Source organism: Nannospalax galili, unplaced genomic scaffold (genome assembly GCF_000622305.1).
Source record: "Nannospalax galili isolate Female #2095 unplaced genomic scaffold, S.galili_v1.0 scaffold1480, whole genome shotgun sequence".
Lineage (NCBI taxonomy): Eukaryota > Metazoa > Chordata > Mammalia > Rodentia > Spalacidae > Nannospalax > Nannospalax galili.
The window spans coordinates 312,496-340,273 of record NW_008346536.1 but is presented as its reverse complement, the minus strand read 5'-3'; the positions used below and the strand labels follow the sequence as shown (position 1 = coordinate 340,273).

General features: G+C 46.1%; 3 protein-coding genes across 5 annotated transcripts in view; 1 reads left to right on the top strand and 2 right to left on the bottom strand.

The window, feature by feature from the left end:
* Ermap (erythroblast membrane associated protein (Scianna blood group)) overlaps positions 1-458 on the bottom strand; it is a 39,708-nt gene extending 39,250 nt beyond the window's left edge. The window contains exon 1 of the mRNA XM_008842842.1: positions 47-458. Coding sequence (XP_008841064.1) covers positions 47-458 — 412 coding nt within the window. The remainder of the gene's footprint in view (positions 1-46) is intronic.
* Positions 79-8,002, top strand: Svbp (small vasohibin binding protein). 3 transcript variants are annotated; one of them, XM_008842834.2, is made up of 3 exons: positions 79-233; positions 691-828; positions 7,600-8,002. In XM_008842834.2, the coding sequence occupies exons 2-3, from the start codon at positions 715-717 to the stop codon at positions 7,684-7,686; spliced, it is 201 nt and encodes a 66-aa protein (XP_008841056.1). In that variant the 5' UTR covers positions 79-233; positions 691-714; the 3' UTR covers positions 7,687-8,002. The 3 variants fall into 3 exon arrangements, with proteins under 3 accessions (XP_008841056.1, XP_008841058.1, XP_008841057.1); XM_008842836.3 differs by lacking the exon at positions 79-233 and adding an exon at positions 298-445; XM_008842835.3 differs by lacking the exon at positions 79-233 and adding an exon at positions 431-570.
* Positions 8,003-23,255: 15,253 nt separating this feature from the next.
* Positions 23,256-27,778, bottom strand: part of Tmem269 (transmembrane protein 269) — a 13,834-nt gene continuing 9,311 nt past the window's right edge. The window contains exons 3-6 of the mRNA XM_029568161.1: positions 26,902-26,999; positions 25,556-25,699; positions 24,768-24,968; positions 23,256-23,377 (exon numbers count right to left, since the gene is read on the bottom strand). Coding sequence (XP_029424021.1) covers positions 23,256-23,377; positions 24,768-24,968; positions 25,556-25,699; positions 26,902-26,999 — 565 coding nt within the window. The remainder of the gene's footprint in view (positions 23,378-24,767; positions 24,969-25,555; positions 25,700-26,901; positions 27,000-27,778) is intronic.

Sequence of the window (27,778 nt, the reverse complement as noted above, 5' to 3'; positions counted from 1 at the left end):
CGCCCAGGCCCACCCGGCCCGGCCCTCCAGCATGCTCCCCGCGCACGCGCTGCAGCTCCAGCCCGCAGAGAGCCTCTGGCCTGGGCCCCGCCCTCCGCCCCGCCCTCCCCGGCGGCCGGTCCAGTCCGACCGCAGCGGGCTGGCGCCTGGGGTCCCACTGAAGGGGAAGGCGAGGCCCGACCCCGCGTGGGGCCTGGTCTGCGACGCGGCGGCGGTCGGGAGCCGAAGGCCGGGTAAGGAAGGGCGCGGGTTCCTGGGCCGCCATCTTGCCGCGGAGGGGGCTGGCCGGGCGGGGAGGGCTGCGTCCGGGTGCAGGAACTCCGCGAGCGGTGCCCGCTGACCTCTACGGGCGGAGGCGGGAAGCCAGGGCAGGCGAAGGTCCGCCCCCTGCGAGGCCCCGGCCTCGGTGGCCGTAACCGCCCCGCGCTGGACCGCGCGCCCCCGGGTAGGAGCCGCATCTCCGGCCTTCTCGTCTGATGCTTTATTGAGGGAGGTCCAGGAAATGACTGTTGGACGTCCCATTGTGCAGAAAATAAAGACTCCAAGTGGGGAGGAGACTGGCCTAGCAAGGTGCTGGCAGACAGGACACACTCAGGCCCACCTGTCAGGGAAGGGGGTGCTAAGGCATCAGTGGGGAGGGTACTAGCGAGCACCTCTCTTTTAAAGATCTGCCTCTTTCATTACCATCAGGTCAGAGCAGTCAAAAGCCAAGCCATGGACCCACCTGGCCGGAAAGAAAAATCCAAAGTTAAAGAACCTGTCAGCAGAGTGGAGAAGGCTAAGCAGAAATCTGCCCAGCAGGAGCTGAAGCAAAGACAGAGAGCAGAGGTGAGATCAAAGAAGGGGCTCTGCATGCCTGTGTCTGCTGCCCACTGGAGAAGGTGCTGTGCTGGGAAGCCCTGCTCACCTCCAGGCGAGACACGGGTGCTTCCAAAGCCAGACCATCTGGGTCCAAGAGACTGAATGGCAGCCCAGAGTCACCTGCCAAGTTAGTGTCAGAATCCCCACCTGATGACTCCTGGCTTTTGTGGTAGGAACCCTAATGGAGGATGAAAGGAGAGAAGACAGCCATGTAAAGGAATCAGAGCGAGCGAGCGAGCATGCCCTAAGTGCCGGTGTGTCCTTTGACAACAGTACACATTGCAGGGCAAGAAGGCTCGGTGGGGAAAGGAGCTTGCCCAGCAAGCCTGATGACCTGAGTTGTTCCCTGAATCCATGTATAGGTGGGAGGGAGAAACACTCCACAAAGTTGTCCTCTGACCTCCACTTGAGAGATGTGGCACACACATCATGCATACACACTCATAATAATAATTTTGTTTTGTTTTGTTGAGTCCCAGCTGACCAGGCTGGCCTTGAACTCAGATCCACCAGCCTCTGCCTCCAGAGTGCTGGGATTAAAGGCATGTGCCACCACTCCCAGCTTGCATGACTTTTTTTAAAGCTATTCATGTTAGCCTAGGAGTCTGTTCCCACCATTCTTCACAGTTCCTGCTTTATCAACCACCTTCTTTAGTACATGGATCCCTTCCTTTATTTATAGTGGTTTTGCTTTTACAAACATTGATGTGAAAAAAAACTTTTAGAAACTGTCTTGGCACCTGTGCTAGAATCTCTGTAGGGTATTTGACCAGAAGAATTACCAGTTACGGTTTGTTTTACTAGACATGTAAAACCAAATTGCTTTCAAAGGGATTGTACAAGTTTGCTCCCCTATTGGCAGTAGAAAACACTTTTCATTTCTTTTGGGTCTGACAGTGGATATGGTCAAACTTTAAATTTTGTATATTGAATCCATTCATTAAACAAATATTGAGCTGCTGCTATGGGCCAAGCACCAGCCTGTGAACGTGAGGCATGTGATTGGATGAAACGATACAATTCCTGCCTTCCTAGTCCTTGTATTCCAGGAAACATAATAAACTTGGGCACATGTCTGAAGTTACTCTGTACCCTGAAGTTTTCCTATGGATTAAGGCGGGCTCTGTAAATGAGTCTGCCCATTTCTTTACCTGGATCCAGGCCATAGATAATCTTAATTGCTTTGTGCTTTGTCAAGCAATTTAGGGGCTGCTGTAAGAAATGGCTCTGTGGGACTGGAGAGAGGGTTCAGCGGTTAAGAGCACTGACTGCTCTTGCAGAAGACCTGGGTTCGATTCCCAGCACCCATGTGGTAACTAATAACCATCTGTAACTCCGGTTCCAGGGCATCCGACACCCTCTTCCACTGGAACTGCACAACACAGGTTTACTTATATACATGTAGGCATATCATTCATACACATAAAATAAAAATAAATCAAAAAAAGAAATAGCCGGGCATGGTGGCACACGCCTTCAGTCCCAGCACTCGGGAGGCAGAGGCAGGCAGATTTCTGTGAGTTCAAGGCCAGCCTGGTCTACATAGTGAGTTCCAGGCCAGCTGGGGCTACAGGGAAACCCTGTCTCAAAAAGACCAAAAAACAAAAAAAAAAAAAAGAAAGAAAAATGACTCTATGAAACAGTTCCCAGCATCCTGTAAAGATAGATGGAGGGCAGTGCCCCTGTCCTTATCCATATCCTTCCTGGGGTTCTACATTTACAGTATTTGTTTGACTTCCAATCCCAGCTCTTCCCATGTGATCTCAGACAAAACATTTAACCTCTCTGAGCACTGCTTCCTTGATGCCTCCTTGGTAAAATGAGGGTGGTTCCCACCTCACGGACTGTCAGAAGGAATAGAAGTTTATATGTAAAGCACTCTTAACATAGTGCCTGGCACACAGAAGGCGTCTGTGCTTCCAAGCAGCCCATGTGTTCTTGTCCTGTGCACTATAAAACACCAGCTGGATATGTGTGCATCCACCTGCTGAGGTGCAGAGCTGGACTTACACCGAGGTAGCAGCTGGCACTCATTGAGCCTTTGCCAAGTCTGCACATGTGTGAACACACACAGCCCCGACTCTAAGACAAGTGTTACTGTTTCCCACTTGCCCTTTGTAAATGCTTCCTGGAACCAGGTAGGGGTATATAAAGCAAATGCCCTGTTATGTGCATGTTGTTTTTGCTTCAAGGAGAAATGATGTGACCAGAGTCCGGTAGTTGATGAGTGGCGGCCTACGTTCTGAGCAGCCCTTCCTGCCTTTATTGCCTTTTGGTTTTGTTTCCTGGAGATTGAACCCAGGATCTGCACGTGCTTGTGCTGTACCAACAGCCCATAATCCCAGCACCCATCTACAGCTGTCTTGCTATTTTCTGTGTATTTCCTGTAACATCATGTAATCTTCCAAAGGAATGTGCCAGCACCCCTTGCAGGGAGGACGAGACAAAGATGCCACATTCCAGAAAGTTAACTATGAGGGAGAGATGTGAGGGATGAGTGGGAGTGGAAGTGTATATGTATATATAATATATGTGTAATTTAAAGAAGAGTAAAACAGCTGGGAGTGGGGGCACACACCTTTAATCCCAGAGGCAGAGGCAGGCTATCTCTGTGAATTTGAGGTTAGCCCAGTCTACATAGTGAGTTCCAGGCCAGCTGGAGCCACAGGAAGACCCCATATCAAAAAAAAAAACACGCCGGGCATGGTGACACATGCCTTTAATTCCCAGCACTCCAGAGGCAGAGGCAGATAGACCTCTGTGAGTTCAAGGCCAGCCTGGTCTACATAGTGAGTTCCAGACCAGCTGTTGGGGCTACAGAGACCCTGTCTCAAAAAGACCAAAAAAGGGTCTGGAGAGATGACTCAGCAGTTAAGAGCGCTGACTGCTCTTGCAGAAGACCAGGTTCAATTCCCAGCACCCATATGGTGGCTAACAACCATCTGTAACTCCGGTTCCAGGGAAATTTGATGCCTTCTGACCTCCCTGGTCATTGCACGACACAGGTGCACTTACACACATGCAGGAAATACACTCATACACATAAAAATAAAAACCAAAAACACCACGTATCTACTGTACTGGCTAGCTAGTCAACTTGACATACCTGGGTTGAGGGAGCCTCAATTGGGGAATTACGTCCACGGGACTGGCCTGTGGCCATGTCTGTGGGGCATCCTCTTGATTGTTGAGTGATGTGGGAGGGCCCAGCCCACTGTGGGTGGTACCACCCCTGAGCAGGTGGGCCTGTGTCACATAAGAAAGCAGGCTGAGCAGGGGCCAGGGGAGCAAGCCAGTAAGCAGTGTTCCTCCATGGCCTGTGCTTCAGCTCCTGCCTCCAGGTTCCTGCCCTGAGTTCCTACCTTGGGCTCCCAGATGAACCTGACCTGGGAGATGTAAGCCCAATAAACCTCCCCAAGTTGGTAGTGGTCAGAGTGTTTTGTCACAGCAATGGAGAAAGGAACTAGAACAACTACCTAACTTTCCTCAAGGAAATAGACTTGAGGCTAAGCACAGTGATACACTTGTATTCTCAGCACTGGGGAGACTGAGGTGGATCACTTGAGTCCATGAGTTCAAGAGCAGTCTGAGCAACATAGTGAGGCTGTATCTCAATAAGAAAAGAGGGGAGTAGGGAATAGACTAGTAACTTGGAAGCACTGTGTGCCCCCTCCTGCTCATGTTCCTGACCTGTTCATACTAGCTGCTCCCTTTGCCAGGTCTTTTGATAATCATTCCTTTGCTGTTCTGTATGAATTTTCTATCTCTGTTGTATGTACTCCTGAATAGTATTTTATAGTATAAGTCATTTAATTTTGCATGTTTCTGAACTTTCATTTATGTACCACTATGCCTGGCTTCAAGTTGTATTTTTTTTTTTTAGTATTTTTATTTTATGTGTATGAGTGTGTTGCCCACATTCATGTAAGGGCACCTGTGTCATGCAGTGCCCAGGGAGGTCAGAAGAGGGCTTCCACAGTGTCCGCAGAGGCCAGAAGAGGGCATCAGATCCCCTGGAACTTGAGTTAGGGACAGGTATCAGCTGCTGTATGGGTGCTGGGAACCAAACCTAGGTGTTCTGCAAGAGCATCGAGTGCTCTTAACCACTGAACCATCTCTCTCTCCAGACCCTATTTCTTTTTTTTTTTTTCAACAGTATTTATTATTTTTATTTTATGTGTCTGTTTTGCCTGCATGTTTATAAGAGCACCCATGTTATACAATGCCCATGGAAGCCAGAAGAGGGCGTTGGATCCCCTGGAACTGGAATTATAGATGGTTGTTAGCTGCCATGTGGATGCTGGGAACTGAACCCGGGTCCTCTGCAATAATATCCAAGCTCTTAAACACTGAGCCAAGCTCTGTTTCTTTTTATTTTTCTTTCTTTTTTTTTTTTTTTTTTTTGAGACAGGGACTCTCTGTAGCCCCAGCTGGCCTGGAACTCACTGTGTAGACCAGGCTGGCCTTGAACTCACAGAGATCCACCTGCCTCTGTCTCCTGCCTCCCAAGTGCTGGGATTAAAGGTGTGCACCACCATGCCTGGTGGCAAGCTCTATTTTTTAAGTTGGTGGTAGATACTGTATTCTGTGACTGGCTCCCTTCACTCAGCATTTTTTTTTTAATTTAACAGGTTTATTTATAATTGTTATAAAGTTGAACTGTTGAAATGTTCACTGAAACCTTTTGACTTGCATTAATGCTTTACATCCTGAATTTATTTTAAAAATTCACACCCAAATGTACATGAAAAACTGTCCCCTCTTTTCCACTCTCAATCATATACCTTTTGACCCCCATAGGAAAAAATATCTAACATTCAAAACTAGTGATAACAAGAAGAAGAGGGAAAAAAATTTTTAGAATGAAATGCTTCCCCTCGTAGTGTATTCTTAAGCACGTTCTCCAAGTATGTGGTGTGCTAGCTAGATATCTTTTGGCATAATTGTTACATGTTTGGCATGGATAGCACTCAGATTGGTATCTTCAAAAAGATAGCCCTCACTTACCTCCTGCAAAGCACCAATAGCTGCACTCTGGAAATACAGATCTATTTTGAAGTCCTGAGCAGTTTCTCAGATCAACCACTGGAAGGGGAGTTTGTGAATCAGAAGTTCAGTGGACTTATGATAAGCATCTAATTTCACCTAGTGCCACAGTACCAGGCCTGTAATGGTGAGGTTTCTTCACCCCTCCAGTAGAGGGCGCACTCTCCGAGTGGCTTCTGTAGCCAGTTGTTTCCTGGGTGCTTTACCACAGGTGGATTTGTGGGCAGACTGCTTTGTTCAAGCCATGGTATAGACAACTCCTTACTTACCCCTCTTCTCCTTCAGCTGGAGCTCGGTGAGCAAGAGACAGTGCTGCAGCAGCTGGGAACCCCACTCAGCATTTTTTAAAATTACATTTATGAGCTGGGCGTGGTGGCACACACCTGTAATCCCAGCACTCAGGAGACAGAGGCACATAGATCTCTATGAGTTCGAGGCCAGCGTGGTCTACATAGCAAGTTCCAGGCCAGTTGGGGACTACAGGGAGACCCTGTCTCAAACCTCCCCCCCAAAATTTATTTGTGTGTGTTGTATGTGTATGGGCATGCATGTGCCACAGTACATGTGGAGATTAGAAGACAACTTCTACCTTGTGGGTTCCAGGGATGGAACTCAGGTTGTCAGGCTTAGCAGCAAGTGCCTTTACCTGCCTAGCCAACTCGCTAACCCTCAGTATTTCCTCAATATTTTTTTAATCATTCAAATTTGTTTTTTATTGTGGTAAAAGAGACAAGGTAACACTTAAGGGTTTTACTATCTGTGTTATACTATTTGGGAATCATTTGTAGAATGAATGACTTGTTTGTAACTATTTTCAGTATTTTGTGAAACTCCATTTTCCTTGAGGATTTTAGGACCGTTTGAACTTTCCAGTAAGTTTTGATAATTTTAATTTTTCTAGAAATTTGTTTCATTGACATTTTCAGATTGCTTGAACTCTTGATGCTTCTGCGTCAAGCTCCAGCAAGCAGGGATTGTAAGCATGTGCCACCATGCCTGGCCGTCTTCAGTTAATCAAGTTCTGTCTCCTATGTACGGACGCCTTTATTTTCTTCCTTCTAAACCAGGAAGTTTTCCTTTGGTAGCAGAGTATTCACTGTGAGGATAAGGGAAGGTGGCGGTGTGGTATCTCATCTTGGACTGTCTTTCGAGGTTTTCTTTCTACTGCATGGCGTGCACTAGGCCATGTCCCCACTGCCTCCTCCCTGGACTTTTACAGATGCCTCCTAAGCAGTTGATAATCCCTGTCCCTTCGACCCTGTCCACAGTAGCCTCCAGTTGTCTTTTCCAAAGCACAGCTGGGTTGCTCCCCTGCATACCTTTGCTGTCTCTAGAGCCTGCAGATGAAAATCTGTATTCCTAGGCCTGGCCCCAACATGCTTGTCTTTCTCCGGCTCCCCTATTCTGTGTACTCCACATGAGCATACTTGGAGTTTGAGACCTGATCTATCACATCACTCACACGTAATACCTGCCATCACCTGTCAAGTGCCATCCCCTACAGCCCAAGCCCCCACTTCACTGCTTCCTTCGTCAGTCCCCAGACGGAACCAGTATCTGCCGCCCCTTTCCCAATCGCTGTCCTCACATAATTCCTGCTGCAGTTCCGGCATTTCCAGATGACTCGGCCCATTGTGTCTGAAGACACCGAGCAGCTCTTTCCGGTGCTAACACATCTGTTTGTCTCTTCAGATCTATGCCCTCAATAGAGTCATGACGGAACTGGAGCAGCAGCAGTTTGATGAGTTCTGTAAGCAGATGCAGCCTCCTGGGGAATGAGCCACCCTGTGTTCCAACCAGAGGGACCCTGGAGCCTTCGTCTGTGAGCTGGTTCCCCATGTTAAGCTGAACTGGCCCCTTGGAGCCTTATAGAACTAGACGAGAGACAGTGGACACCTCTGAACTTCCTGTAGGGAACTTCCACCTCACTGGATTCTCCACTCTGATTGGCCCAGCACTGGCTGAACAGACTTTTCTTGTAAGACAATAGATTTTTTTAAAAAAACATTTTTCTATTGTTTGAAAAAAAAAATCACTGTTTCTTGTGAAACTGTACCTTCCCTAAAAAAATTAAAATAAAAAATAAAGTACTTGAGACATGTTCATTTGTTCATACTTGAGGGTAGAAATGCCTACTCATAGAAAATGGAATAGAGATGATGGCAAGAAGCCCTGGGTAAAGGGGGCTGGAGAGATGGCTTAGTAGTTAAGAGCACTGGCTGCTCTCAAGGACCCAGATTCAGTCCCCAGCACCCATATAGGGACTTACACCTATCTTTAACTCCAGTTCCAGGGGACCAGAAACCTGACTATGGTGGGCTCCTGCACACACATGGTACACCGTGGGTAAATGCTAAGCATGATGGCACCTGTAATCCCAGCACTCAGGAAGTGGAAGAAGGAGGATCGGGAGTACAAAGTCATCCTTGGATACAAAGAAAGTTCTAGGCTAGCCTGAGCTACATAAGCCCATCTTAAAAACCCACAAGCAAACCAGGCATGGTGGCGCATGCCTTTAATCCCAGCACTCGGGAGGCAGAGGCAGGCGGATCTCTGTGAATTCAAGGCCAGCCTGGTCTACATAGCGAGTTCCAGGACAGCTGGGGCTACAAGGAGACCCTGTCTCAAAAAAGACCAAAAAAGAAAACCCACAAGCAGAAAGCATACTTCCTCATCCATGAACATATGGAGAGGAGAGGAAGAGCATGCCTGCATCCAGTGCCTGTTCCTCAGACCCTACTCATGGTAGGTTTTCAGTCAGATATATGTGACCTTTTACCCTCATTTGAGCTACTAGCCCGGGTGAGAGGCAGGAAGCTAGGCCTCTCCTGGGACTGCAATGCACTAACCATAACCTTGCACAGACAGAGGGCAGTGCAAAGATTTGTGGCTTTCATCTTGGGGCTACTCTGCCAGGCCTAGAGGTGGGTTTAAGAGCCCAGTAATGTTCAGACTGTTGTCTCAGAAACCAACCACCACCACCCAGCTGCCATTTTTAGGGGCATAAAGTCTGCCTCAGACATGTGCACAAGGGATGTAGTTCCCATCAACATATTAAAGGCAGGGCTCTTTTAATGCTGAGCCGGAGAGCGTCTTCCTTTTTCGGGGGTGGGGCAGGGGGGATGGGGAACTTCATTGACATTTTCAGACTTCAGAAAGCTAAGTGAAGATGAAGATGAGGTAAATCACTCAGCAAAGAGCAAATCTTACTCCAGGCTAGGAAGGCCTGTATTTTCCCTGGTGTGTGCTGAGAAATGGTAGGCTGGCCCCTGCTAACTCCCGACTGCCTCTGAAATCAGAATACTACTGGCACCTCAGTGGCTTATTTTAGGAGTAAACTGGGTGTTAGAAACTTGCAACTACAATGAAGATGTGTTTTAAGGGCTCGAGGTATAATTTAGAATAATCTCAATAGACTGTCCCCATAAATGGCAATTAGGCTCTTCAGGTTCCTGCTGGATTCGGGTTGGATGTGTTTGTTGGAGGACTGGGGTTGGAGGAAGCTATCCTATAAACCTAGGGGAATGCTGTTAATACACTAGAAAGAATACTGTTTGGGAGCGCCAGGATCAGGGTTAAGTCCTGTTAATCTTTGAACCTCACTCTTCCATCTATGTAATGGAAGAATGTTTTCTCCCTCCCAGGATCCTCTCGTTGAGAGATGAATGTGATGGTGTCGTCCCTTTCCAACCACCTGTCAGGTGTCACAGGGAATGCTGAGCACTTTGGAAAGATTCTGACCCTTAGTTGGGAACTGCTTATATTAACTCATCTCAGCCTTTGGTATACTGTACTGTAGAAGTACCTTAGTAGAGCAGGGTTTTCAAACTGCACGTGATTGTAAAATCAGTTTAACTGTGACTTTGGTCTAGCAAAGTAATAAATTAGAAATTATGGCGGTTGGAGATGTAGCTCAGTGGTGGTAGAGCATATGATTAGCAGGCATGAAGCTCTGGGCTCAATCCCTAACACCAAACAGAAAAAAAATCACGTGTTAAGGATATGGTTTCATGAAGCTTTTGTTTCAGGTATACACCCCCCACACACACACACACTGCATTTAACATGAAAGTCATTTCTTACTGTGGGTTATGGTTTTTACAAAGCTTGAGAAAGCCAGGCATGGTGGCGCATGCCTTTAATCCCAGCACTTGGGAGGCAGAGGCAGGCAGATCTCTGTGAGTTCAAGGCCAGCCTGGTTTACATAGTGAGTTCCAGGACAGCTGGAGCTACAGGGAGACCCTGTCTCAAAAAGACAAAAAAATTTAAAAATTAAAAAAATAAATAAATAAAAAGCTTGAGAAAGCCAGGCGTGGTGGCGCACACCTTTAATCCCAGCACTTGGGAGGCAGAGGCAGGTGGATCTCTGTGAGTTCAAGGACAGCCTGGTCTACATACTGAGTTCCAGGACAACTGGGGCTACAGGGAGACCCTGTCTCAAAAAGACCAAGAAAAAAAATGCCTGAATCAAGACAGGAGTGCACATCTTTTAAGTCTTTAATTTTAATATTATTATTATTTTATGTGTACGCATGTATTGACTGCATGTAGGCAAGTGCACCCGTGTCATGCAATGCCCTCAGAGGACAGAAGAGACAGCTGGATCCCCTGGAACTGGAGTTACAGTTATTAGCTGCCATGTGGGTTCTGGGATTCAAACCTGGGTCTTCTGCAAGAACAGTGTTCTTAACCACTGAGCCATCTCTCCAGCCCCTTCTTTAAAACTTTTTATTAGTGTGTGTGTGTGTGTGTGTGTGTGTGCGTGTGTGTATCTTTGTGAGTGAGCATGTGCGCATGTGCCATGTCACCTATGTAGAAGTTGGAGGACAACTTTCAGGAGTCAGTTGGTTCTCCTTTCCTTGTTAAGATCTGTCTTGTTTCTGCCAGGCTTCACACTGTAGGCTAGCTGGCCTGAAATCTTCTAAGTGATTCTTCTGTCTGCACTTCATATCTTGCTGTAGGATTGCTGGGATTATAGATACATGCCACTGAATCCAGCTTTTGAATGTGACTTCTAGGAATTGAACTCAGGTATGTCCTCAGGCTTGAACAGCAAGCGCTTTTACCAGCTCAGCCATCTCGCTGGCCCTTTTAGTTACAGTGTCTAAAGAAGAGATAGCAAGATGGCTTAGAGAGTAAAGGTGCTGGCAACCAAGCCTGACAATCCCTGGGACCAACATGGTGGAAGGAAGGAACCAACTCCTGTAAGTTGTGCTCTGACCGCTACCTGTATGCTGTACACATGTATGTCCACATACATATCATATACAAACACACATTAAAATTTTTTTCAGTAAAAAAGAATGGGGGTGCTGGAGTGATAGCTCAGCAGTTAAGAGCACTGGCTGCTCTTGAAGAGGACCTGGATTCAATTCCCAGCATCCATATGGCAGCTCACAATCACCTATTACTCCAGTTCCAGGAGATCTTGCTCCAAGGGCACCACACATGGCACATATACATACATGCAGGCAAGCACTCATACATATAAGATCAAATTAAATCTTAAAAATTCATCTATTGCCAGGCATGGTGGCGCATGCCTTTAATCCCAGCACTTGAGAGGCAGAGGCAGGCAGATCTCTGTGAGTTCAAGGCCAGCGTAGTCTACAAAGTGAGTTCCAGGACAGCTGGGGCTACAGGGAGACCCTGTCTCAAAAAGACCAAAAAACAACAAAAAAAAATCGTCTATCTAACCAGGTGTGGTGGCACACGCCTTTAATCCTAGTACTCAGGAAGCAGAGGCTGGCAGATCTCTGAGTTCAAGTCCAGCCTGGTCTACATAGTGAGTTTCAGACCAGCTGAGAAGAGCTGTAGGTAGGAGAGCATTGAATGCCAAGACTCCTACGGGTGTACTAAAAGTAGGAACAGGTTTCTGTTTACCTGCCTAGAATTCCCTAATCCTGATATGGTCTGTTCCCAGTTTCTTAGAGGTAAAAAGAGATATTTTTGAAGGCCTTACATCAACAAGGCCTAGAAGCCAGGTGCCGTGGTGTGACACTTGGGTCTGTCATTGACTGGGTGTGTAGTAAGGTTTAATATCCCTAAGTGAGGACTATTTCATACTCTCAAAAATTGGGGACCCCCAAAAGCTTTTGTTTGTGTGGACTGTATCATACTGGCCATATTAAAAATTAAAAATTTTTTTAAGATTTTTTTTTTGGTCTTTTTGAGACAAGGTCTCCCTGTAGCTCCAGCTGGCCTGGAACTCACTATGTAGACCAGGCTGGCCTTGAACTCACAGAGATCCGCTTGCCTCTGCCTCCAGAGTGCTGGGACTGAAGGTATGCGCCACCACACCTGACTAAAAAATAATTTTAAAAAATTTTTTATTATTTTTATTTTATGTATATGAATGTTATGCCTGCATGTATGTAAGTGCACCCATGTCATGCAATACCCACGGAGGACAGAAGAGGCCAGCAGATCCCCTGGGATCCCCTAGAACTGGAGTTACGGACAGTTGTTAGCTGCCATGTGGGTGCCAGGATTCGAACCCAGGTCTTCTGCAAGAAAAGTCAGTGTTTTTAACTGCTGAACCAGCTCTCCAGGCCCCTAAAAAAATAATTTTTAATTAAGACAAATCTGTTACAGGTTAATACAACTTGGGTTGGGGAGGGCGGCAAAATGCACTTAGTAAGAAGAGCAGTGTTGTTTTTCATTTGTGCAGATCACTTTAATCCACCTTAATAGACAGCAAGCAGTTTAATTGCTTCCACGTTCTGAGTTCTCTCTCTCGTCTTTGGACACAGGGTCTCACTTACTATAGCCCTGGCCTGAAACTCACTATGTAGACCAGGCTGGATTTGAACTCACAGTGATCCACCTGCTTCTGCCTCCTGAGAGCCAAGATTAAAGGCATGCACCACCACATCTAGCCTCATTTTATTTTGGTTGAAGTCTGTAAATAAAACTTGCCTCAGCCAGGTGTGGTGGCACACACACATTTAGTGCCAGCACTTGGAGACAGAGGCAGGTGGATCTCTGTGAGTTCAAGGCCAGCCTGGTCTACATCATGAGTTCCAGGCCAGCTGGGCTACAGGAAGACCCTGCCTTAAAAAAAGACAAAAAAGAAAAAAAGAAAGAAAAAAGAACTTGCCTCACATGAATGTGTAGTAAGTAAAAAGAGTTATGTAGATGTTCTTTGAGACTCCATTTAAACTCAGCAAGGGGTGGTTTCTTAAAGATTAGTGGAACATGGAATCTGATAGTATATCAATGAGCCTTTTGTACTCTGATATATTAAAGTCATTTGGTCTTTGAATCTTGCCCTTTGAATAGATTTCACTCATGCATGATTTTGTAACATTAAGCATCGTTCATCTAGAAAATACTGGTTCACCGAGTTATGCAAATCTTTTAAGTGTTGACACATTGTATTACACAACATTGAAAATACATATTCAAATCACAGACATGCTAGTACATACATGTAATCCCAGGTCTCAGGAGGCTGAAGCAGAAGGATCGCGAGTTTGAGGCCAGTCTGTGCCTCAAAAACTAAAAGAAGAACCAGTTGTAATACCAACTGGCGAGGACTGGAGAGATTGTTCAGTGATTAAGTGTGCATATTGTTCTTGCAGAGGACCTGAGTTCAGTTCCTCGCACCCACATCCGGTGGCTCACAACTCCAGTTCCAGTGGATCTGATGCTCTCTTTGACTCTGGGTACCTGCACTCACCATACCCACAGACACACACGCAGATACACATATTTAAAAATTTAATAAATCTTAGCCAGGCATGGTGGCACATGCCTTTAATCCCAGCATGCAGGAGGCAGAAGCAGGCAGATCTCTGTGAGTTCAAGGCCAGCCTGGTCTACATAGTGAGTTCCAGGACAGCTGGGGCTACAGGGAGACCCTGTCTTAAAAAGACCAAAAAAAACAATTTTAATAAATCTTAAAAGAAAACATTCACTGGTGAGCCTACCAGGCTTTGATGGTGGTTAGTTCCAAACTCAGGACCACAGACAGCTCTAATTGACCTCTGAGACACTAAACAAGCCAAAGCTAAATAGGAGAAAGAGATGTAAAGAGAGGGGAGGAGGACGGGCAGGGGTGGGAGGGATTAGCAGAGGGTAGAGGAGAAAAGGGACCAGAGTATAGAGTGTACGTATATGAAATCATGAAAGAACAAAATTTACTAATAAAAAATGGAAAAATGAATAAATGAAAAAGTAATGAATTACAATTTTATGTAGCAATAAAATGCAATGGTAAAAGGAACAATTTGAAAATTTTGGTAAGTTCCCATTAAACTGGAAATAATGCATAATTTGTACACTATTAGGCATAAAGTATGTGTGGTAAAACTTTTTTTTTTTTTTGAGACAAGGTCTGTGCAGCCCTGGAACTCACAGACATCTTCCTGCCTCTGTCTCCCAAGTGCTGGAATTAAAGGTCTGCACCACCACATCTGGCTTTTAAAAGTCTGATGTTCTGGGGCTAGAGAGATGACTCAGTGGTTAAAGCACTGGCTGCTCTTGCAGAGAACTTGAGTTCAATTCCCAACTGTCTGAAAAACTCCATTTCCAGGGGATCCAATATCCTCTTCTGATCTCTGGGCATTTCACAATACCCACATGCAGGCAATACACTCACACACATAAAAAACAAATAAAATATGTTTTTTTAAAGTCTGGTGTTCTACTACTGAGCTATCTGGGCTCGCTACTGGCAAAAACTTTTTTTTTTCTTGGTCTTTTTGAGACAGGGTCTCCCTGTAGCCCCAGCTGTCCTGGAACTCACTCTGTAGACCAGGCTGGCCTCAAACTCACAGAGATCTGCCTGCCTCTGCCTCCCGAGTGCTGGGATTAAAAGGTGTGTACCACCACACCTGGCAAAAATCTTTTAAGAATAGTTTTTAAGGTTTGAATGAGTTGCTAAATTTTTCTTTTTCATCTCCACTTCATAGTGTGGATGCAAGAAATGGATAATTAACTCTTCTTACTTATGAAGCCTTACTACCCAGAGAATGTAAATGGAGTTATGACAATAAACTTGTGAACATTTCAGGGGAACCAGAGAAAATGACATGTTAACATCCTGCTGGTCTCATTGGACAACTCTTGAGTATTAAGAAGGAATTAAGATCACAGTGATGGATATGAGTTTTCAAATATTCTAGTTTTCACAGGAAAGCCCACATTAAAAAATTTTATGCCAGGCCTGGTGGCACATGCCTCTAATTCCAGCACTGGGGGGCAGGAGGCAGGCAGATCTCCATGAGATGGAGATCAGCCTGGTCTACATGAGTTTCAGGCTACCTAGGGTTACATAGTGAGATCGCATCTCAAACAGAACCACCTTCCCCCAAATTTTTTAATGTGTATGAGTGCTTTGCCTGCACACATGTGCATGCAGTACCTGCAGAGGCCAGAAGAGGCCATCAGATCCCCTGAGGCTGTAGTCACTGATAGCCGAGGCAAGAGCAGCCAGTGCTCTTAATCGCTGAGCCATCTCTCCAGCCCTGAACCTATATATTGATTTTAACCGTTGCTGTCACTTAAAATGGACATGAAATGCTCTTCCAGAACCACACTTTTTTTTTTTCTTTTGAACATGGAAACAACCAGAAACCATTTGAGGACAAGCCTGTAAGTAGTGTGAGTCCATCATTGGCTAATCTCAAATGTTGGACTTTTGAACTGAATTTAATTGGCTGAGAGTAAGACTTTTTTTCCTAGCGCCTGCTCTATCTCAGAACCATGCTTGTTGACATTTAGGAGTTCATGTGACCACAGTTCTCAGGTAGGAGTTTGGTTAAGTGTATCATCACACTGGCATGACACAGCATGGAAGACTAGGGATGTGGCTGAGCCCAGGTGTATCTGTAAAATCCTTTTTAAAAATTTATTTTTATTTTATGTGTATGAGTGTTTTGCCTACATGTATATATGTGTACCATGTACGTGCCTGGTGCCCATGAAGGCCAGAAAAGGGCATTGAATTCCCTGAAACTGGAGTTACTGACAGGAAATGAGCTGCTATGTGGGGGTTGGGAACCAAACCTGGCTCCTCTTCCAGAGCAGCAAGTGCTCTTAACCACCGAGCCATCTCTCCAGCCCCTGTAAAATTCTTACTATAGTAACCTTGTATATAACTTACTAGAATCCACAGGGAAAGTAACTCATCTACAAAGTAAGCCTTTCTTTCTGAATGACAGGCACTATCGCAGGTAGCAGAAATACACCACTGTAAACTGAAGGAGATTAAGATCTAGCAGAACACCAGCATCTTCATCTAACAGTGATCACATAACAGAGATGAACACAAAGCCCTGGGAAGAGGATGCTGTGGCTCCCTTAGAGCCCAATTGTAGTGATTTTGGCATTTTTCCTTTATTTTTTATTTTACAGGTTGGCATTTTTTCAAAGGTAGACATGGGGGAAGGTGCTCTGGTGCCACCTTTGGGGCAGTGGCAGAATTACCCAGCAGTCCTTTGGGTGTTCCATCTGGAGACCCATGTCCAGAAGTGAGGCTGGAGCTTGTTCATAAGGTACAATTTAGCATACAATATGATAGCAGACAACTATTTCTATCTGACGTAGCTTCTAGAAGACAAAGTAGCTAGAGTTTAGTGTTTGAGAATTTAAAAGAAACACAGGCTGGGCATGTCAGCACACACTTTTAATCCCACCACTTGGAAGACAGAGGCAGGCATATCTCTGTGAGTACAAGGCCGACCTAGTCCACATAGTGAGTTCCAGGCCAGCTGGGTCTACAGGGAGACCCTGTCTCAAAAAGACAAAAAATAAACATAGAATGGGATCAGAGAAGCTACTCTTGGGCTGCTAGTCACTTAATCTTTTTTTGAGACTGGGTCTCCTCATAGCCAAATCTGGCCTGGAACCGGCCATGTAGACCAGACTGGCCTTGCTTTCACAGAAATCTGCTTGCTTTTGCCTCCCAAGTGTTGGGATTAAAGGTATGCACCACACCTGGCCTAATCACTTAATCTTTAAATGAAGCAAAAGGTAGAAGCTTGAGACTTAAAAATATAGAATTCTTTTTTCCCTTTCCTCCTTTCTTCCTTCCTTCTTTCTGTCCTTCTTTTCAAAAGTTCCTTTATTCTTCAAAAAAAAATTCCTCTATTCTTAATTGTGTGTGTGCATGTGTGTGTACACGCACACAAACACGCACATGTACATGTACATGCAAATACAAATGCTACAGAAGTTAGAGGTATCAGATCCCCAGGAACTGGAGTTACAGGAGGTTGTGAGCCGTCAGACGTGGGTGCTGGGAATGGAACTCAGATCCTCTGGCAGAGCAGTACATGCTCTTAACCACTTAGTCATCTCTCCAGCACTCCTTTCTTCTTTTTTGAGACAGAGTATCATGTAACTCCAGCTAGCTTCAAGCTCATTGTATAGCTGAGAAGACCTGGAACTCCTGATCCTCCTTCCTCCTAAGCACTGGGGAGACAGTGTCCCCAACCAGCCTGGGGTACAGAATGGGATCCTGTCTCAAAAACAATGTTATAGAAGACCTGTTGAGGACTGAGCACTCAGTCTCTTATAATTTTGACAAGTTACGCATCTCTCCATTGGCTGCTGCCCACTGGAAAAAGAAGCCTCTGTGGGGATAAGCATAAATACTTAGAAGGCAACTTGACACATGACCATTCAGCAAAATAATAATATCAGGCTCTCAGCTAGGGCCTATGACCTCCCCAGCCATGAGCTTTTGACCAGAACCACAGTACCAAGCATGGAATCCTCTCCTGGGGAGCAGGCTTCAAATCCAATCAGGAAGCATTGAGCTGCCCTATACAGTCCTGCCATATTATACCAGGGGGCACATCCTGCCTGGCCAGTCGATATTGCAGTATGCAGGACCAGCATTAGGCAAGACCATTAAAGTGTTTTCTTTCCCAACAACCTTCATAACATCTTCAGGTATGATGAAAGGGAGGAAGTTTCCTGCTCAGTTTGAAATTTATTCCTCTATTTCCTTCAACAAAAGTATGTGGTGTCTTCAGCAATAGAGTCTTACCATGTAGATACGGTGGGTAGCCATGGGCAATGGCAATAGCCTGTGTTGTTTTGGAGACACCTGTGGTTTCCATGACCAGTGACTCATAGGGAGGTATCCTATACCTTGTGCTGTGATCTTCATTTAATAACTCCTGTATTCCTGGAGTGACATTGTCCACCCATGCAGGGTAATTCCATTAGAATTTTTCATACACCCCCACCACTATCAGGGAGAGGAGTCAGAAAGAATGTAAGAGCTGGAGGTTGGGGAAGAGTGTTGTGACTGCTGTCTTCAGGACATGACATAGCTGTTGCACTCATGAACTCACAGCAGCTGGGGTTACCTACACAAGATCAAATCAGCCAAAACCCTGGTGTTGCACTACATTTTCTTCCCTTTTCCCTTCTTGGGAGGCTCATGCGCCCTCTGAGACCCCAGGGCTCACAGACTAACATATTTTTAATTTGGGTTTTGTACTGTTTTATGACATTGGGAGGGGACGACTTACAAGAAGCGGCTCCTCATAACCCCTGTGCCCATATGCCATCTCACCCATGGCCTGCCTCATCTCTCCCTGCAGAGCCTGCAGGACAGCAGGGTGTCGGCTGGGCATTCTCACGCCTTCATCTGCACCATTCACCATTCTTGGGCCTCACTCCCAGAGTTTCCAAAATGGCCACCACTAACTCTCCATCTGGCCACTCCCCATCTCACAGCGGCCAGCTAACTCTCTGCAGGGGCTCAGCTGGCTCCACTCCTCCTTCCCAGGGTGCCCCGCAATCATCCATCGCCCACACTTTTTGGAGGAATGAGTAATTTCCAGGCTACACTCCACCCCTTCCCTCAGGCCCTTACAAACGTTCCACCATTCCACGAATTTCCCTGAGCCTTGGAGGTGGTGACAATGCAGGGAGATCTCTCTTGTATCTTAGTGAAATAGTGATCTCTTGGGCCTCCCCCTCATCCATCTTCAAGATGTGGCCATTGATCTAGCTCAGTGCTGTTTCCCCTACTATGAAGACAAATGGAAGGAAGTAGACACATCTAAACAAACATGAATGTAAATACAAATGTCTAGAAGATATCCAGTAGGTGTACTACATTCATTAAACAGTATACTTGCAATAGCTTCCTAGCTGGGGCCTGTAGCCTTCCCTAACACAGGGGGTTGGCATGGTCTACAGCACCAGATGTGTGTTCCACCCCTAGGAGAGGGCCTTATCCAATTAGAAATTTGTCAGTTGTACGCATGTTGGTCAAACCCTTATTGCACTTGCAGGCATTGCTTGGCATGTCCATAGTGTGCAGCATGCGGGGGCCATTGTTGAGCAGAATCATAAGTGATCCTTTCTTCCCCAACCATCTGCATAGCATCTTCTGGCACTAGTCCATCCAGTGGCATGGAGTTTTTGGCTTAGTCTCAGCTCCAACTCCTCTCTTCTCCCATGCTCACATCATGCAGCATCTTCAGCAACATGGACTTATCAACCTTTCTAGTGTACAACCAACATTAGGGGCAATAGCCTTGGTTAATTTGAGGACCTCTGGGATCTCTCTTGGACCAACAGCTCAATCCACCCTGGTATTGTAGTTTTTCTTAACAGTTGTATAGTTTTGGGAGCCTCTGATTTTATCTTACCCAACCATAAAACTCCCAAGAATCTTACAGCTATATCTGGCCTTTGTTTCTTCAGGTATCTTTCAAATGGGTTTCACATCTGTAAAACACTGAAAGGTTAACATCATATATTCAATCAATCATAGACAAGGTCCAACATAGCATGGAAAGGTTTTATCTATTCGTATTAATTGCTTTCTCCATAGATCTTTGTTAGGTACCATAGCATGGGTAAGAGGCATTCATTTGGTTAGTTCTTTACTATGTTTAGTTATCCCTTTGGAGTCACTCCACATTCTGGGGATCTTACATGGACTCTCTCTGTATTCTTTTATCCTTGATACACTTCAAGGATATCCTTGATACACTTACAGGTACTGGCTCCAGTTGCCTGACCCTGCACAGGGCTAAGGAGGCAGGGGGATTCTCTTGTCCCCACTGCACCTGTTGGTTCCCTGAGTCTGGCAGGCCCTGGGTCTGCCTCCTGACTGTAGCCATATCTGTTGTCTCTCCATTGACCATACCTGGCTGTTGGGGGGGAGACCTTGGTGGGAAAAACTGCCTCCACCCCTAGCATGGCCTTTTTTAGGAGAGAAATGTACTTTAATCTTTGGGGATCCTTAACCATACCTGGGACAGTTTTTATCCTTTGAATGCCTTTTTAAAATTGCTCTTCCAGTTCTAATACCTTCCAGAAACTCAGTACCAATTTGGTTTTCTATCAATTTTTTCTTTGGGAATTTGAGCTCAACATAAATCTTGCCACATTTTTCTTTGAGTAATGCAAACAGACCATTTCTTCTGTCCGGTCTTTTCTATATCTCTTGTAGGGTGTTCTGTTATTCTACAGACACGTTTTACACACTGATCAGAGTCATTTAGATCCACTAAAGCCTCTCTCACTTTACAAAGATCCTGTCCCATTAAAGTTCTATACCATTCTCAAGGCCCCAGTTGAATTAAGCTTTCCTTTATATCTCTGGTGAACACAGTCTTATCTGGCCCAATGAACTGGGCATCATATATTGCTTCTCTCATATGTAGTTCTTTCAGTAATGCCTGTCTATCCTTTATAGTCCTCCAGCCTCCATTAATCATGGGAGTTTCCCTTGGTGATGACCATGTATCTTTAATGCCTTGCACCAGCCATCCCATTAAGGATTGCTCTCCCCTGCAATGGCCTAGGTTGAACAGCCTATGTCATAAGGATGGATGAGTGGTTATATAACTCAGCTGTGAAGCTTCTGAAAGACTTGGACTGACGTTATTTGCTCCCATGTCCCATACCCTCATGAGCCATGTGGTGAGGGGCTCTTTGGTTGCTTGCTTGTCTTTCCTAGTTTTAACAGTTCTGGTGTGGAGTATTTCCTAGTTACAGTTCTGTTAGCTTTTTTCTCTTTTTAATCAAAGGCTGAATCTGAGGGGCAGCTTTAGCTACTTTTATTTTTAGGTCGTTTCTTTTTTCACTACTATCTGTCTTTTTTCCTGGATCCTTTAACTTCACAGAAATTTAAATGTCCCTTTTTTTCTCTCTCTTAAGCTCTGAGGCTGAACTGAATTCACCAAGACCTCCCTAGCCTTTTCAGCTTCCTCTGTCTTGGGCAAATCTTTATTATGCAAAGTGGCCATGCCCCCTCTCTGGGTTCCTCTCTTGTTTGTAAGATTTTTTTTCTAGGCTCTCTATAATCTTTATGTTTTCAGATTCATATGGAGGTGGACTCCATTTTTTTTTTTTAGCAACTGTGCTATTTCCCCATATTTACACTACAGCTGTGGCCCTGGGATTTTTTTCCCTTTGATTCTGTCCATGTCTGCATGGCCTCAGTCATTCTAATTACATATTTCATCATCCATTGTATAACGCATGTGAGTATAGCTAGCCCCCTTAAGCCTATGGGGTTTGGCACCTCTCTCCCCCGGGTTCCCATCAGCTTCTCCCAGACGTGTTGCATTACCTCACAGGACTCTTTGTGGCACCCATCTCTGCCCTTCTGGATTTGGGAATCTGAACCCGGCTCCCTTTCGATCGGCTCACCAGACACTACTAAAACCATGATGCTCTCTGAGACCCACATCCCCAAGTTTTTCTGGGACTCCTGCAGTTCCTCTATCCTGCCAACTATGCCAATTTGTTGCACTAAATTTTCTTCCCTTTTCCCTTCTTGGGAGGCTCCTGTGCACACCCTCCAAGGCCCCAGAGCTCACAGACTAACATAAGACATTTTTAGTTTGGGTTTTGTACCATTTTACATGACATTAGGAGGGGATGACTTACAAAGAACCGGCTCCTCATAACCCCCATGCCCTGAACCGCACCATGCTGCAGTGGCCCGCCATTCCCGATCGCTTTCACACCCCGCGCCCACGCACCATCTCACCCTATGGTCTGTTTCATCTCACCCTGCATAGTCTGCAAGATGCATACGCCGGCTGTTTTCACCCCCTGCCGTTTGCCATTCTCAGGCTGCACACCTCACTACTGGGGTTCCCAAAATGGCTACCACTAACTCTTCATCTGGCCACTCCCCATCTCACAGTGGCTTGGCTAACTCTTTGCAGTGGCTGGGCTAGCTCCACCCCTTTCCCAGGGTTCCCCGCACTCATCCATTTCCCACACTTTTCAGAGGATGAGTAATTTCTGGGCTCCACCTGGCATAGATGAGGTAGATGACCTCTGAGCCCTGCGCCTTGCCAAGGAGCTACTGGCAGTTAATAGTCACTGGAGGAAGGAAAATCACTCTTTTTTGAGGACATGGCCACTGGTAGGATTCCCATTCTCTAGTAGATGGCCCCATATCCATGCAATATGGACTAGACTAGACTTAATGGGTTTTTGTTTTTGGTTTTTTGTTTTTGGTGGTCTTTTTGAGACAGGGTCTCCCTGTAGCCCCAGATGGCCTGAAAGTCACATAGATCCACCTGCCTCTGCCTCCTGAGTGCTGGGATTAAATGCATGTGCCACCACACATGGCTGACTTAATGGGTTATTTTTTTTAATTAAATTAGGGGGCTGGAGAGATGGCTCAGCGGTTAAGAACACTAGCTGTTCTTGCAGAAGACCAGGGTTCAAATCCCAGCACCCACATGGCAGCTAACAACTGTCCTTAACTCCAGTTCCAGGGATCCAATAGCCTCTTCTGTCCTCCACAGGCATTGCACGAAACGGGTGCACTTACCTACACGTAGGAAATACACGCATACACATAAAATAAAAATAAAATATTTTTAAAAAATGAAATTGGGAGGGGGACATGGTGAGAAGGATATGAGGAGAAATATCGTATTTCATTGTACACATGTATGAAATTCTCAGGAATAAAGAAAATTAAAAATAAAATTGTAATGTGCCTTCTACCACCACAACTGTGGTAATTACAGTCTAATCCAGCACAGGGCTTAGTGGGAGGCTGTACCAATTCCTTTCCAGAAGAGGAATCCTAATGCACAAGATCACCCAGCTAGTGAGAGCTGAAACTCAAATGGAGCCCAAACTCAGCTTGGAAATAAAAATCTATTCTATGTGACAGATTCAAGGATTACCTGAAAGGGGGTCAAAGCCCTGAATAAAGAGAATGAAGCAAGGCCACCAGGCCCACTGTGGGGCCCTGTGGTTCAAGACAAGAGATAGAGCACAGGACAACACAGGGGCCAGAAAGCTTTAGTGAGATGGCAAGGCTTGGCCCACCCAGCATGATGGCTTAGACCCCACAGAGGCCAGCGGGCTTTGGGGGCGCTGTGACGTCCTCCCTGCTAGATCTTACTACAGACTGCCTTGCCCCACAAGGCATCCGGGAAGAAGATGTAGGAGAGCGACCACATGAGGCAGTAGAAGGCAGTGATTGAGAACGGGGAGAAGAACAGCATGAAGATACCTGCAGAGGTGAAAACAGACACTCAGTGCTTCTCCAGCAACAATCAGCCCCTTCCCGTCCCTCACTGGCCACTCACAGTGACAGGGGACAAGAGTCCCATCTTTTGGTTCAGTTTGATAAGTCTATGTAAGCAGGTAGACAAAACCTAATGCAATCTCAGGTTCCATTCTGTTGATTTTGGATCAGAAGCCAAGTTCTGGCCAAGAATAAATTCAAGTTGACAAGATCCTTTTCTAGGGGAAAAAAAATCTTCCTAATTGTTGCAGTTTAGCATGCAACATTATATGCATGCAAAAAAAAGAGCTAATACGGGAGACCCAAGACTGCTTACAAGTTGGCCTCAAGTGGCTCAATGTGCCCAAATTATCCAAGCACATGGTCTACACTGAACAGCAGCTTTCCTTCCGGAGTCTGGAATTTGGTATGTGCTAAGCAGAGGGTGCCTTATGTGACTGGCCCCCAAAAAAGACTTTAAACATGAGTCTCTGATGAGCTTTCCTGGAAAACAACCCCTCACATGAATTACCATGATTCATTGCTAGGAGGAATTGAGTGTGACTGTGATGCCGCTGGGAGAGGGCTCTTGGAAGCCGGAGTCTCATTCCTGCTGGCCCGCATCTGATGCACCTTTTCCCTCTGCTGATTTTGTTTCATTTCCTTTTCCTCTAACCTGTCTCAGCCATGTGTGGGACAACATTATGTGTCCTGAGGCGCCTCCTAGCAAATCACCAAACCTGGACACAGTCTCAGGAACTCCAGAGACTATCTGAATCTCAGATTCAACACCAAAAGGTATAAGGGATCCAAAACTAGTGGCGTGTGTACTCAGTACTTGGTATTCTGCTAGGTGCTACAAATTATTCACCTGTACATCTCAATACTTCCACATGTTTTTCACATAAGAAAACCTGCATAAAGCCCTGATTCAAGCCTCCCAAGTGCTGGGATTATAAGCATGAGCCCATTACACCCATGGCTTTGTTTATTTCCAATTATTTATGCTGTTTATTTTGTTTCAGTAACTTTCTATCTGCTTGAAGTTCTGAGGCAGGAACTATGCCTCTACTTTACCAGTCTACTTCCCAGTACGTGGCACATGGGCACTTGCTCCCTAAATTCTATTCAACTCACTAACAGTAAGTGTTTGTTGAGCACAGCACAATCCCATGCACTGGGAATCAGAGCAGGAAGAAAATAGAGTCCTCTATGGAGGTTTGGCATTTACAGACAATAAAAGCCTAATGAATATATACTATGTTAGAGGATGAGAAGCAGGTGAAACACCCATCAGGACAGAGTACTCAACAATGCTGCTGTGCGGCTCAGTGTGACCTCAGTGACCTTAATAAACTGACCACAATCGGCCTTCAGCAACAGTGTTTGCACTCACCTCCCATATAAACTACTTTTTTCCAGTTCTCAGACTCCAGGATTTCATCTTGTGGATAGCAGCTCTGGTCGATCATGAACAGAATCATGAGTGAAGCCATGCAGCACAGAATGAACGTGTTGCCTCTGGTCAGAAGGGAGGTGGAAGCCAAAACACAGGAAGCGTAGGAACAGGGTAGACCCTTGAATGTCAAGGAACCTCCTGCCAGGGAGAGACCAGGGATCAGCTACTTCCCCGCACCATCTAAACAGCTTTGGATCTTACCCTCCTAAAAAGTTCCCTTGACCTAAGACAGGGGCAGGGGCAGGGGCAGGGGCAAGGGTACACAAAGATAAGACAGGGCCAGGGCCAGGGGCAAGGTCAGGGGCAGGTGGTAGGCCATTTATTTATTCAGTGCAGATACTGTATATGTTTGGGTTTGTGTTGGTTTCCAGGGGAAAGTAGGCAGCCAGTGTGGATCAGGCATGCCCACCCCTCTGAAGTCTCTGCTTGAAAGGGTCTTTGGAGGCCCAGCCTGAGCTAGGTACTGGGTTTGTACTCCCTCTGTGCAACCTTCATTTCTAGAGTCTGTGGAACAGTGTGCTCCGTACATAGATAACACAGAGAGACACAGCTGCTGCAAGAAATGCGAACCCCTGCTTCCTAGACCAGTTCTGCACACAGCCCTCAACATCCAACAGGCCCGGGACTCATGAGGACAAGGAGTCATGAGCAACCCCTGGCTTCCAGCAGTTCCTCTCGCCCTTTGGTCCCGGCTGCAGTCCTAAGACAACCCCGGTTCCACTCACCAACTGAATAAAAACACAGGCGGAAAGAAGTGGTCAACACGTAGATAATGGCCAGGAACCCATTCAGAGCCCCGTCCACACCCAGGAGCAGTGCTGAGGCCAGGCCGAAGGTGGTGAAGACAGCAAAGTCATTCAGTTCACTTCCTGTTCCAGAGGTGAAGGTTAACTCACAGACACTTATTCTACACCCTAGCCTCTGGGGACAAGGGGGTGGGGGTAAGGATCTGGGGGCTGGAACATTGACAAGGGAGGTCTGTAGATCAGATCAGGGCCTGGGGTTCCTCCTCACTCTGCCTCTCCTGGCCCTGTGGCCTGCCATGTCCCTCCCTCTCCAGGTGTTAGCGTCCCCAGCCCTCAACATGCAAGGCTTGGCACTACAATTTTACAAGCCTTGGAACCTTTTGTTCTAAGTAAAATCTTACACAGAAACATTTCAAGGTATTTCAAGCCAATGCTTGGGATTGTTTTTCATATCCTCATTGACTCCCACCCTCCTCCCTATTCACTAATAAAGCTGTAGAGGATACGCTTCATGTAGAATGAAGGTGATCCTAATGGAACATTTGGAAGGATGAACAGCAAAGAAATTGCTTGGGTAAGTCTAAATGAAATCTTGCCAGCCAGGCATGGTGGTGCGAACCTTTAATCCCAGCACTCGGGAGACAGAGGCAGGCAGATCTCTGTGAGTTTAAGGTCAGCCTCGTCTACATAGTGAGTTCCATGTCAGCTGAGATTACAGGGAGACCCTGTCTCAAAAAGACAAGAAAAGAAGAAGAAGAAGACAGAGGAGGAGGAGGAGGAAGAGGAGGAGGAGGAGGAGGAGGAGGAAAGAAATCTTGCCATAATATTAAACTAGCAAGAATTATTGTGTATTATTTTTATGGAATACAAAAACAAGATTAAACTCTTTAGCAAAATAACATAAATCAAAAGACTAAATGGGCCAGATGTGGTGGCACAGGCCTTTAAACCCAGGCAGAGGAGGGCAGATCTCTACGAGGGCCAACCAGGTCTACATATTGAGTTCCAGGCCGGCTGGGGCTATAGGGAGACCCTGTCTCAAAACAACAACAAACGACTAAATTAAATTAAAAGAAAGAAGTAGGGCAGTTACAGACACTCAATACCAGAGAAAAAGCTGGTAAAAATGAGGAAGTGAGCCAGCCAGGAGCTGGGTCTAGGCTGCAGACTGCCTGACTCTGGGGCAGGGCTGCTTTTACTATTCACAGAGGCATGTGAACACTTGGGCACCACTGAGGAAGGCCTACTGGCTGCTAGATGATGGGTGGTAGCCTGAGATGGACACTCATGGGGACAGGGATTAAAGGCCCAAGGCCTGGACTCACCCAGTTTGTGGCAGATGTTAAGGTGTCTGTTCATCGCTCCTACTGCCATGTCTAACAGGAAGCTGACCAGAAGTATCCAGGACGCACAGTGGGATTTCCTAGAGAGCAGCAGCCAACCCAAACAGTTCTCCATAGTACCCACTGGACAGTTCCCCCACCCACTCCCATCTCTCACAAACTTCTCACACCTGCACACATATGCTAGCACATCCCCCACACTCACATCCCTTCTGTTGCCCATACACACACACATACCTCACATAGCTCTGTCCCTTTCAGACTCTCAACTCACAGTCTTAAAAGGGTTCCCTGAATTTCCCTCGTAATCACCAAGGCCCCTTCCAGCCCCCAGGTATATTTGATGGCACGGTGGTCCTTCCTAGTGCAGCCTCTGCCACCATCTCACTGTGACTCTCGGATAAATTACTGTCATCTTTTCCTCCATTTGTAAAATGAGGGGTTAATGCTAGTGATTTCCCTTCCTTTCCTTTATTTTCTTTGTCCTCCATCCCTTCTTTCCTTCCTCTGATAGTCTCACTGTCAGGTCTCTCTCTCTCTCCTCTCTCTCTCTCTCTCTCTCTCTCTCTCTCTCTCTCTCTGCGCAAGTGTGTGTGTAGACGTTTTGGTAGTGTATGTACATGTGTGCAGAAGCAAGAGGTTCCTCAGGAGCCATCCACCTTATTTTTTGAGACAGGGTCTCTCAATTACCAATTTGGCAAGACTGAATAGCCAATGAGGCCAATGAGGCCCAGGAAGTCTCCTGTCTCTACCTCCCCAGTGCTGGTATTACAAGCACACACCCCATGTCCAGCTTTTTTACATAGGAGGTAACAATTAAGCTTGGGTTCTCATGTTTGTGCCACAAGCACTTTACCAA

Excerpts from the sequence above, each read along its gene's own strand:
- Svbp (XM_008842834.2), top strand. The coding sequence starts at position 715 with ATGGACCCACCTGGCCGGAAAGAAAAATCCAAAGTTAAAGAACCTGTC. Across the intron at positions 829-7,599 it reads AGCAAAGACAGAGAGCAGAG|ATCTATGCCCTCAATAGAGT; the intron begins GTGAGATCAAAG and ends TTGTCTCTTCAG.